Source organism: Callorhinchus milii, unplaced genomic scaffold (assembly GCF_018977255.1).
Source record: "Callorhinchus milii isolate IMCB2004 unplaced genomic scaffold, IMCB_Cmil_1.0 Scaffold4, whole genome shotgun sequence".
Classification (NCBI taxonomy): Eukaryota; Metazoa; Chordata; class Chondrichthyes; order Chimaeriformes; family Callorhinchidae; genus Callorhinchus; species Callorhinchus milii.
In genome coordinates, this window is record NW_024704745.1 from 3724727 (window position 1) to 3737452 (window position 12726).

The 12726-nt window shown below is 45.8% G+C and overlaps 1 protein-coding gene across 4 annotated transcripts in view; it reads right to left on the minus strand.

Moving 5' to 3' along the window:
• eva1c (eva-1 homolog C (C. elegans)) overlaps positions 1-12501 on the minus strand; it is a 64909-nt gene extending 52408 nt beyond the window's left edge. For all 4 annotated transcript variants that reach the window (XM_007906710.2, XM_007906708.2, XM_007906709.2 and 1 more), the window contains exon 1: positions 11353-12501. In XM_007906710.2, the coding sequence (XP_007904901.1) occupies positions 11353-11524 (172 nt within the window). In that variant the 5' untranslated portion in view covers positions 11525-12501. The remainder of the gene's footprint in view (positions 1-11352) is intronic.
• Positions 12502-12726: the final 225 nt, after the last annotated feature.

Sequence of the window (12726 nt, forward strand, 5' to 3'; positions counted from 1 at the left end):
CGAGGCAACCAAAACTGATGTTAATTCCATTAGCCTGGCTCAGGTGGGAGCGTTCTCCCCTCCGAGTCAAAAGGTTGTAAGTTCAAGCCCCCTGTTGGGCCTTCGAACTCACGCGGTCTAAGCCGATACTCCAGTAACGTGTTGGGGGAAATCGCTGCCTTGTCGAAGGTGCCGTCCTTCGGATGGCACGTTAAATCGAGAGAAGCGCTTCACGGGATGCGCTGTCAAGTGTACTGACTGCGTATTTGGTGTGGGCACACGGCAGCCAAGCTGCGCGCAGAAATGTCCTGCAAACAGCCGTGAAGGGAATGATTAATTGTATTTGGAGGATTGTTGGCCCCGGGACACCAGAGGAAACTCCCTTCTCTTTTCAAATCGTGCCACGTGATCATTGACATCCCTCTGAGCAGGCAGAAGGGACCTCAGTTGAACATCTTATCCACAGGACGGCAACTCCAACAATGCAGTGCTCCCCCACCACTACACTGGGATATCAAGATAGGCTGTGTGAGTTTACAGTCCCGATGTGGATGATAATTGAATTAAAATGTTTATTTGGTGGTCATTGTTATAATAATAATCCTTACACTCGAGAGAGCGCCTTTCACGTCGGGAGGACATTTGAAGCACCTCACAGGATCCATGATAAAGTGGAGTAACTGTGTGTTTTTGCTTGCTACTGGTAGCAGCGACTTGGAACACTTCTCCACTGTGGGACCCTTCAGATTAGCCGGGTGTCTGACACGTGCGGAAACCCATCACGGTGCTTAAGAGTATCCAAACCAAGCTGGGATTTCCATGCCTCCCACCTACACATGGAAATCCCAGAGATAGATCGTTGGAATGGAATGCGCACTCTCTCTCCCTGGAGGGACACATCCAGGAACTGAGTGGGATGACTCCTTGCCCTCAGTAACTCGTCTTCCCTTTCAGGTGCTGGCTCAGTTGGGAGCGTTCTCCCCTCCGAGACCGCCACAGAGGGCTGGCTCCATTCGGACATTCCATTGCCGGGCAAGTCATAGCACAGCTGGAATGAATAAAACCACCTATATTTTGTTGGCATCGTGACATCTGTGGGGGCTGGTGCTCTCTCTTGGCACCAGATGTGCAGTGTTGTGTGTGGGCAGCACTTAAGTTATATTTTCCAGGCACCCAGCGACGGGGAAAGAGAGACCTGACAAAAGCTGCCTGTAACAACAACAACAACCTGCATTTACAAAGCGCCCCTCACACGGGGTGGGGTCCCAGAGCACTTGACAGTGGCGGAGCAGGACGCCGAGCCGGGGGACGTGGGAGGTGACGGTAGGCACGGTCGAAGAGGAAGCTCTTCAGGCGCGAGCCGGAGATGGGGGAAGGAGGGCAAGGCGGAGGGTTAGAGCAAGCGTTCCAGACTTTCGGGAGCGGAGTGCCTTGAAAGCGCGGCCACTGACGGTGGCATGGAGAGCACGAGGGACAAGCAGGAGGCCGCAGCCAGCCGAGTGGAGGCAGCAGCAGGTGGTGGGTCGGGGAGTCAGTAGGTCGGAGACGTAGGGAGGTCACAAGAGCACGAAGGGGTTTGAAGACGAGCGGGTGAGTATCTTGAAATCGATTCGTTCGGTGACAGTGAGCCAGCGGAGCCTGGTTAAAAAGGTACTGCAAGGTCCTGACACGGATGCAAAGAGTGGAATTTTACTCCCACTAGTGGGTGTGTTTTATTGTAAGGATAGAGAAACTCAACCCGGAACAATGCTGTCAGCTCTGCCAAGGCGCAGGGACAGGAGGTCACAGGTTACATTTTAGGAATGGGGCCAAAGTAAGATATTAACAGGAATAGGCCTCACAGCCCACGGAGCCTCTTTGGACATTTTATTTGGATCATGGGATATATTTTAATCACAATAATAAGCCTCGCATTTGACACAGCGCCTTATCACGTCTTCGAGACGTCTCAAAGCGCTTCATGGAATATGATTCCCGGGCAGGGCAATACTTTGGGCAAGTTGCCTTACACCACACGCCTCTGTTTACCTAGTAGTGAGTAGGGACCCGGTTGTTAGGCGATTGACGGATCGCTTTTCCGGGGGTAATAATTCCTTTTAAAAAATAATAATTGGGTCACTTAATCCTCGACTGTTGTGGGACAGTTGGCTGCTGGGTTTCACACACACAAACATACAGTCAATTCACTTTACAGTATATTCTGTGAAGCGCTTTGAGATGTCTAGAAGACGTGAGAAGGCGCTGTATAAAATGTAAGGATTATTATTATACTAGTAAAGTGAATTGACTGTATTTTGTGGATGAAATGCGTCAGCCAATTGTGCACAGCAGCATCCCACAAACATGGATTGAGTTACCAAAATTTTTTTTAAGGGATTATTAGCCCCGGAAAAGCCAATCGACTAACAACTGGGTTCCTACTTACTGCTCGGTAAACAGAGGAGTGCGGATTAAGGAAACCTCCCTAACATTTCGTCCTGCCTGCGCATCGAACCCAGGTCCTCTCGCTCGCAAGGCGGCTGCTCTAACGAATACGCTACAGGACTCCACACACCATCTTTGAGATGATTGACTGCGATTGTAGGCTTCAATAAGGATGTTAGATTTCCGTCTTTTTTCTTTCTGACTAACGTAAAGCTTGTGTCGATTCTCCGAATAATAATCGGGGATCACAATTACATTTCAGAGTTTGTTTTATCATCATAAAATCATAGAATCGTAGAATCGTACAGCACAAAAAGAGGCCATTCGGCCCAACGAGTTTGTGCCGGCTCTTTGAATAGAATAGGCTCTTTGAATCATCACATCATGATGATCGAACCCGGGTCCTCTCGCTTGCGACTCTCAACGTTTCTCTCTCCCAGTGTCCTGGCCAACTATCCCCCCAAAATAAAATTGGCCATTCTGTTTGTGGGATATTGCTGTGCGCAAATTAGCTGCTGAGTTCATCCACAAAGCAGATCCACCACTTTGCCGTATATTCTGGGAAGCACTTTGAGATGATTCGACAACACGATAAGGTGTTCTATCAAATGAAAGATTAAGTGTTTGAAGTGATCAGCGAGCTCGGTGGACTCCGACATTAATAATAATTGAAAAAAAAATCCTTGAATTTGATATAGCGCCTTATCACAACATCCAAACGTCTCAAAGCGCTTCACAGATTTATACTATCAAGTGGATCAACTGTACGTTTTGTGGGCTAAACGCGACAGCCAATCGAGCACAGTAGCGTCCCACAAACAGTCGCGTGTTGAGTGACTGAAGTATTATCATTATTACCCCCAGAAAAGCGATCCGCCAATCGACTAACTGGGTTCCTACTTACTGCTGGGTAAAGAGAGGTGTGTGGACGAAGGAAACTTGCCTAAGGTTTCGTCCTACCCGAGAATCAAACCCAGCTCCTCTCGCTTGCAAGGCGAGCGCTGTGGTGAAGGGTAATTAACTAGATCACCGATTTTATTTGGACTGTGCGCAAATTGGTTACCACTTTCGCCTGCCAAGTGCACAGTCACTCAAAGTTTACAGGATATCCTGTAAACAACTTTGACACATTCCCCCCACCCCCCACACCCAATCCCGACGTGAAATGGACCAAATCAAGTGCAAGGATTACTGTTGTTATTAATACATTGGGAATATTTTAGAGGATTGGGCATGATTATCTTTGGGGATCAATGTGTATCTGAGGAGAATTCTTTCCAAACACTACAACAAATGAGGTGAAAGGAGCAGAAGCTTAATTTTTCCCTTGATTGACTTTGTGTGACAGAGTTTATAATAATAATAATCCTTGCATTTGATATACAGTCACGCCTCTCACATAGGGAGGATGTGTCAAAGAGCTTCACAGGATTTACTGTGAAGTGAAGTGTGACTGTGTACCTTTCACCCACAAAATGCACAGTCAATCCACTTACAGTGTATTCTGGGAAGCGTTTTGAGACGTCTCAAAGACGTGATAAGGCGCTGTATAAAATGCAAGGATTGTTATTATTGCAGTATATTTTGTGAAGTGCTTTGAGGCGTCTCGAAGATGTGATAAGGCGCTATATCAAATGCAAGGATTGTTGTAATTATCATTGTGGGCAAACACGGCAGCCAATTTGAAGGCAACTGCTTCAATTGTCTGGAAAATGTACAGTAAGCGATAAAGCACAGACATGAGGACTGGGGCGTTCTGTGAAGGATGTCAACACTACCCTAAACAGAATAATGGAAAAACCCAAAATAGTCATGGAGATAAGGCAAAGGTCAATCCATTATTAATTGTTTTGAGAAAGCATTGTACTTCACATCACTGCAACGCTGGCATTATTAAATACCATATGGCTAAGAAAGAAAAATGTTCTAAAGACATAACTTGTTTGAAAATGATCACCACAATTTTTGGGGGTCAGCTGCTCGGTGTCTGACACCTGCGGAAACCCATCACCGTGCTTAAGAATATCCAAACCGAACAGAATTCCATGCATCCCACCTACACATGGAAATTCAGAGATGTTTATTGGAATGGAATGCGCACTCTCTCCCTGGAAGGATGCATCCTAAATTAACGTACTCTCATTCACTAAGCTCCGAAACTCTGGAGCCCTCTTCCCCTATCCCTCCTCCTTGTCCCCTCCTCCCCCATCTTCAGGTCACACCTGAAGACCTTATATTTTGACCGTGCCTACGGTCACTTCTCCCCCCCAGCTCCGCCACTATCAAACCTCTGGGATGCTACCCTATGTGAGGGGTGCTATCTGAATGCAAGTTGTTGTTAATAATTCAGAAAGTATGAGGCACAGGTTGGCAAGAGCCAAGGCTAGGGGACACTAGACTGTGGGTTGGGGGTAACTGCTGGAGTCTAGCCTGGCAAGCTTTCCCGCTGTTTGTCCAGCTAGGACCTCCTTTATTTCCAAGGCTAAGACTGTTTTTGTCATCATATTTCTTCATGACAAGGTACTTGGTGCAAAAAAGCTCTGAGCCTTTCCATCAAAATAAGAATTTTAAAAAAGTGTAAGTGGGGGAGAGCGTGAGGGCAACTCCCGGCTGTTATTATCTGCTGGGGGAGAGAGAAAGAGAGAGAGACGTGAAGCTCAGTGGTTGGCGCGCTCACCTTGTGGGCAGAGGAGAGGGGGGAGGGCCTGGGTTTGATTCCCGAGCGGAGCAAGGCTTTGGGTAAGTTTCCCTGCTCCAGAGGCCTCTGTGTCCCTAGCAGTAATTAGAAATCAGTTTTTTAGTTGATTGGTGGATCGCTTTCCAGAGGTTACAATCCCTCCAATAATAATAATAATTTGGTCACTCAATCCATGACTGTTTGTGGGACGCTGCTGTGTGTCATTGGCTGTCGCATTTCGCCCACAAAGTACACAGTCAATTCACTTTATAGTATAGTCTGTGAAGCCCTTTGAGACGTCTCGAAAATGTGATAAGGCGCTATATCAAATTGCAAGGATTATTATTAGTATAAAATGTACAGGGTATATTCTTGGAGGATTCCTAAATTTCAATGGCTGAGGGTAATTAACAACTGGAACAGGTTGCCAAGAAGGGTGGTGGTTGAAAGCCAGGACACTGGACTGGAACCATAATATTAATGTGATGTTGTGGAATCCTGTAGCAGATTGGTTAGAGCGCTCGCCTCACAAGCGAGAAAAACCGTGCTCGATTCCCGGCCGGGGCAAAACCTTAGGCAAGTTTTCCTTACTCCACACGCCTCTATTTACAGTAAGTAGGAACCCGGCTGTCAGTCGATTGGCAGATCCCATTTTCGGGGTAAATAATCCCTTTCAAAGATTGATAAATAATAACGATTTGGTCACTGAATCCGCTGTGTGCGATCGGCTGCTGCGTTTCACCCACAAAATACACAGTCACTTCACTTTATAGTATATTCTGTGAAGAACTTTGAGACGTCTCGAATACTAAATCAAATGCAAGGATTGTTATTATTATTATTGTGGAAAGGGAAGCACATGAGCCCAAAGTTGGTGATTTGCCATCTGAGTGCCACGTCTCACAGTGTTAATGTTACGCAGCGTCCATTACAGAAGCAGAAGCTTGTAAGATTCAGAGAATCCAAGCGCGACTGCCACTTCATGCTGTAACCCACTGTGACATGAAGAAAATATTCCCAAACAACCTACTATCCCTACTGTTTACGCCCGGAGACGAACTGATAACAACAACGACAACAACAACAACAGCTTGCATTTATATAGCAGGGTAGCGTCCCAGAGTGCTGTCCCACAAACAGTTGTGGATTGAGTGACCAAATTATTATTATTATTATTATTATTTTTTGGAGGGATAATTTCTCCCTGGAAAGCGATCCGCCAATCGAATAACAAGGTGGTGTGTGTGTGTGTGTGTGTGTGCGCGTGTGTGTTTGGGGTGGTGGGGAGTTGTTGCTGTGTCCCGAATTTATTCAATAATGCACCGTAAGAGATGTAGCATAGACTTGGTGTAATTGCAAGGACACTCGGGAACTTCGGAACAGCCAGTCTTTGATGCCCACAAATGCCGTAACAATTGCAGAGGTATTTATAAGCCGACATCTATCGACAGACGGGGGGGGGGGGGGTGGCGGTGGTGGGGGGGGGGGGGGGGCACGATTCTACGTGAGCTGCTGGTCCAGAAGTACTATCAGCAAAAAGAAAGGCTAAAATCCCATGTAAGGTACAGGACATTTTGTTCTTTGGTCACATATTACGAAATCAGCAGTAAATTACTGTCGGAATTAGAACAATGACAAGGCCCTATAAATAATTTGAATGCAGTAGAGCTTCACTGACCCCAGTTAACAGTGCACATAAATGCATTTTAGCGCGAGCATAAGTCACCGGAGTATGTGTGGAAAACACTAATGCAACAACTGATGAAACTGGCCTTGGCTCGCTCAACTCCGACTGCTTAATCCAGGTTCTCACGTGAGGTGCTTCAGCAAATAGACGTGCCTGCCACGAAGATGATTCCGCCTTCAGGGTGCTGAGCCGACAGGTCAGTGTAGGCTGGAGCCCTCCCTCGCTCCCTCCCTCCCTTCCTGCAGCATTGGCTTTGGACTTCATAATAATCTTTCGTCTACACGCTTTGGTTTACTTAGCAATAAGTAAGAACCCGGTTGTTAGTCAATTGGAGGATCATTGACAGGGCTTAATAATACCTTTTTAGAAAAAACAGTCACTCAATCCACGGACTGTTTGTGGGACGCTGCTGTGCGCAATTGGCGGCACACGTTTCGCCCACAAAATTTACAGTCAATTCACTTTAGAGCGTACTCTGTGAAGCGCTTTGAGACGTCTCAACGACACGATAAGGTGCTGTATCAAATGCAAGGATTATTATTTTAACATCTTATCACATCGTTGAGACGGCTCAAAGCGCTTCACAGAATATGAAACCCTTCAAAAAAAAATAATGCATCACAATAATAATTTGGTCACTCCAGGCACGACTGTTTGTGGGACGCTGTGTGCGCAATTGGCGACGCACGTTTCGCCCACAAAATATACTGTCAATTCACTTTACAGCGTATTCTGTGAAGCGCTTTGAAACGTCTCAAAACATGATAAGGCGCTGTATTAAATGAAAGGAATATTATTGTTGTTATTATTATTTTTATTATACCAGCTGGGTTGATGGACCCAGTGGGCAGATTATTTTGTTGCCTATTCAAATCAGTCTCAGTCATTGAATCACGACCAATTATTGAACGACAATGAGCTCTTGCAAAATTTCCGACCCCACTCCTCTGCCCAGCCACCACGCTCAGCTAACACAGCTCAATCAGCCCCCTGACCCCCACCCTGACCCTCGGCAGCTGAGTCTTCAGTGTTTTGGCCCCAAACTCTGAAACTCTCTGCCTCTACCCCTCCGCCGCTTCAAATCCCACCTTAAAACCTGCCCCTGGTCCACCATAATAATAATAATAATAATAATCCTTGCATTTGATATAGCGCTTTTCACGTCGGGAGGACGTCCCAAAGCGCTTCACAGAACACACCTATGGTTACTTCCCTCCGCTCCCCCTTTTCTTCCTCCAGACTTGCCGGCCCAACCCATAACTGTGAAGCGCTCTGAGGCGTGATCCTAGGTGAAGAATACGTGGGAATAACATAAAATACAAAAAAGATATTGCAGGTATTGAGAGGATGCAGAGGAGGGCAACCAAAATGATTGAGGGGATGGTGGGACCGGACTACAAGGAACGATTAGTTAAGCTCAGCAAGTTCACGCCGGAGAAGAGAAGGCTACGATTACGGTCTTTAAGATTCTAAAGGGTCTCGATAACGTTGGCCATGATAAACTGTTTTATCCTGGGACATCCTCCCGACATGAAAGGCGCTATACAGCTATAATTTTGTTACTGTTGTTGTACTGAACAGTAGCACCAGAGGACACTGCCTCAGATCGAAAGAAGGGGGTAAATTCAGAACAAATCTGCGGAAACACGCCTTCCGTGAGCGAGTAGTAAACGTGTGGAACAGATTCCCTAGGGAGACAGACGGTGGAAGCAGAAAGTTGTTGCTTCTTTCGAGAACAAATTTGACAGATTTCTGTTTAAGAAAAATAATAATATCTCGGGATATAGTATACAGTTTGGGGCACGACATGTCAAGCGACTGCCAGGATGGTGGAAGGCGACCTGGATTGATCTTGGTCTTCTTTCACCGAGCAAATTCTTAAGCTCTTAAAGGCACTGTATATATGTAAGTTGTTGCTGTTGTTGTTGCTGAACTGCTCCACTTATTTTCTCATCAGACTGGCGAGCGTGGTATTAAAACTCCACTTATTTTCTCATCAGACTGGCGAGCGTGGTATTAAAACTCCCTCAGCCTCTACACGGTACAAACGCTGAATAAAACCACCCAAAAACAAATTAAGAAAAAGACCAGATAAGATGGGTCGGTAACCAGGGGACGTAGATTCAAGATAATTGGCAAAAGAACCAGAATGGAGATGAGGAGGATTTTTTCTTTTTGCACAGAGAGTTTATATAGTCTGGAATGTGCTGCCTGAAAGGGTGGTGGAAATAGATTCGATAACAACTTTCGAAAGGTGAATTGGATAGGTACTTGAAGAGGAAAAATTTACAAGGATATGGGGAAAGAGCGGGGGAGTGGGACTGATTGGGTAGAGCCGGCGCAGGCACGATGGGCCGAATGGTCTCCTTCTGTGCTGTGATATTCTGTAAATCTATAAGGGAGTCTTTTAGAAGGCTATAACATGACCCGAGGGTTCATATGGGCTATAAACCTCTCAAGCGTCACTCACAAAGTACCATCTGTACCCCTCAATTACTGCCTAGTAATCACTCCCAGGTATCTATTATTCTCCACACAAATCAAACGACCAGCAAGGTCTGGGTACAATGAAGTACTGTATCGCTATGTTAATGTGACCTTTCTGTGTGGATCTGCTACGCAGTCAGCAGTTTGAACTCTCTGCAGGAACTCCTCCGACTTGGGTCTCATGAGGTTTGCTTCATTGGACTCTCAGTTTACGCTCCTGAAGCCCATTGGCCCTTCAGTCCAGTGTGAAAAAAATACCCGAGTCTGTCAAAGATAGAACTATTTATAATCGTGGGTGTATGCGATGACACGACTACAATAGGGTATGTGTGTGAAGCTCATTGTTAAGGGCCCTACCCACCCATATATAGTTTCAGAAATTAACCAACTAACACTTACATCATCAAACTTTCTCTTTTGAATTTTTTTTTAAAAAAAGAACTAAAACGTAACCCATTCTCTCTGTCTTTCCTCCTTCTTCTCCCCACCCCCTACCGCCCCGACACCTATCATTATTTCATATAATAATAACAATCCTTGCATTTGATACAGCGCCTTATCAAATCATCAAGACGTCTCAAAGCGCTTCACAGTACGTATTGTAAAGTGGGTTTTTGTGGGTGAAACGTGGCAGCCAATTGCGCACAGCTGTGTCCCACAGACAGTGGTCCCACAAAGACCGAGTGACAAAATTACCTTTTTTTTTGAAGAGATTATTACTCAAGGAGTGTGAACCTGAAGCTGATCAGCTAACAAACACTTTCCTACTTACCACTGGGGAAACCGAGCCGTGTGGAATCAGGAGACTTGCCTAAGGTTTCGTCCCGTCTGGGAATCGAACCCAGGTCCTCTGGCTTGCGGGGAGGATGCTCTAACCAATACCCTACAGGACTCCAAATGGTAGTTGTTGTTAAGCGCTCTAGACGCTACCCTGTGTGGAAGGTGCTATATAAGTGCAAGTTGTTGCTGATGTTAATTGATGTGTCTGCCATCCTCCAGCCTAGGGAAGTGTAATAATAATAACAGTCCTTGCATTTATTATAGTAGCTTATCACGTCTTCTAGATGCCTGAAAGCGCTTCACAGAATATTCTGTAAAATGAACTGACTGTCTATTTTGTGGGTGAAACGCGGCAGCCAATTGCGCACAGCAGAGTCGCCCGACCAGTCGTGGATTAAGTGTCCAAATTATTATAATAAGTGTAACACACATTTTATGTTGGCTTCTGACTCCCCTCCTAGTGTCTCAGCAGAGAAATGCATTGGTAATGTTTCACCCCACAATATACAGTCAATATAGAGTATATTCTGTGAAGCGCTTTGAGACGTCGCAACGACATGATGAGGCGCTATATCAAATGCAAGGATGATTATTATTATTATTGGTAGCAGCTGCCAGCAAAAAGTGAGTGGCAAGTGAAACATCACGTGGGAAAGAAAGCGAAGGGGGGGGTTGGGGGGAAAGAGGGAGAGAAGGTTAGAAAGATAGAAATCCCAAAATAAATGAGTCCGCACTCCCAGCATCCCCCCGCACCCACTCCAAAAAAAAAAACAACACTTGTTAATATGTGGAATCCTATAGCACATTAGTTAGAGCACTCGCCTCGCAAGTCACAGGACCTGGATTCGATTCTTAGACCGGGCAAAATGTCAGGCAAGTTTCCTTCCTCCACACGCCTTGGTTTACCTAACACTAAGTCGGATCCCGATTGTTAGTCGATGACGGATCGCTTTTCCGGGGGTAATAATCCCTCCAAGAATAACAACAATAATTTGTTCGCTCAATCCACGACTGCCTTTGGGACACTGCCGTGCGCCATTGGCTGTGCCACGTTTCGCCCACAAAATATGCAGTCAATTCGCTTTACGATTGACAGGTGAATCGACCGGGCTCGAAGCTGTGAAGCGCTCTGAGGCGTCTCGAAGAAGTGATCAGGCGCTATATCGAATGCAAGGATTATTATTATTATAATTATTACTATCATGATTACAACACAGCCTCCAGCTTCCTCAAACCCAAAGTGTAGAGTGTCTGCCAGTACCTCAATTCCTCCCTCCTCACCTAAGTTCAAGGAGGTGCACCTGAGATACCTTCTTACCTGAGAACACACCCAAAGCGCTGATGTCTTCTGTCCAGGTGAGCAGGATGCACATCAGGCTGACCAGCACTGGGATCTGTCTCCTTTGACATCCATGGAGCAGGAACATGATGTGCCCACACAGTCGAGGGAGACTCACATGTTGTTTAAACCCTTCTTGCCTTGTTGCCATCCAATTCAGGGTTGGGTGGGTAGGGTAGGGTAAGGGTGTAGAGCTGCTTGGTAAATTGGGGGGGTGAAGGGTGGGTTAGGAGGGGAAGGGAGCAGGGAAGAGAGGAGGAGAAGACAGGAGGGGGGTGGGTGGAAGTCTCAGAAGAGACCGAATCCAAGGGATCAGAGCCAAAGCATATGCTATTTCTGATGAACACAGGTAGGTGGGTGCACACACACTCACTTACTCAGTCTCTCTGGCACATGCAGCTCCACTTAAACCCTCTCTGATCAGTTTCTGGTATATGCAGCTCCACTTAAACCCTCTCTGATCAGTTTCTGGTATACTCAGCTCTACTTAAACCCTCTCTGATCAGTTTCTGGTATATGCAGCTCCACTTAAACCCTCTCTGATCAGTTTCTGGTATATGCAGCTCTACTTAAACCCTCTCTGATCAGTTTCTGGTATATGCAGCTCTACTTAAACCCTCTCTGATCAGTTTCTGGTATATGCAGCTCTACTTAAACCCTCTCTGATCAGTTTCTGGTATATGCAGCTCTACTTAAACCCTCTCTGATCAGTTTCTGGTATATGCAGCTCTACTTAAACGCTCTCTGATCAGTTTCTGGTATATGCAGCTCTACTTAAACCCTCTCTGATCAGTTTCTGGTATACTCAGCTCTACTTAAACCCTCTCTGATCAGTTTCTGGTATATGCAGCTCTACTTAAACACTCTCTGATCAGTTTCTGGTATATGCAGCTCTACTTAAACCCTCTCTGATCAGTTTCTGGTATATGCAGCTCTACTTAAACCCTCTCTGATCAGTTTCTGGTATATGCAGCTCTACTTACACCCTCTCTGATCAGTTTCTGAAGACAACTAACTGAAACATATTCTTAAAACACAAACTCTACACCCACTTAGCTGTCTGGCTTCTGAATGACCAGCAAACACACTGACACACACACAAACACTCACACACTCATCCTCACTCACACAAACACTCACACACACTAATACTCACACAAGCACACACACACTAATACACAAACACTCACACTAATGCTCACATAAACACACACACACTAACACACAAACACTCACACACACTAACACTCACACAAACACTCACACATACTAATACTCACACACACTAATACTCACACAAACACACACACACAAACACTCACACACACTAATACTCACACAAACACACACAAA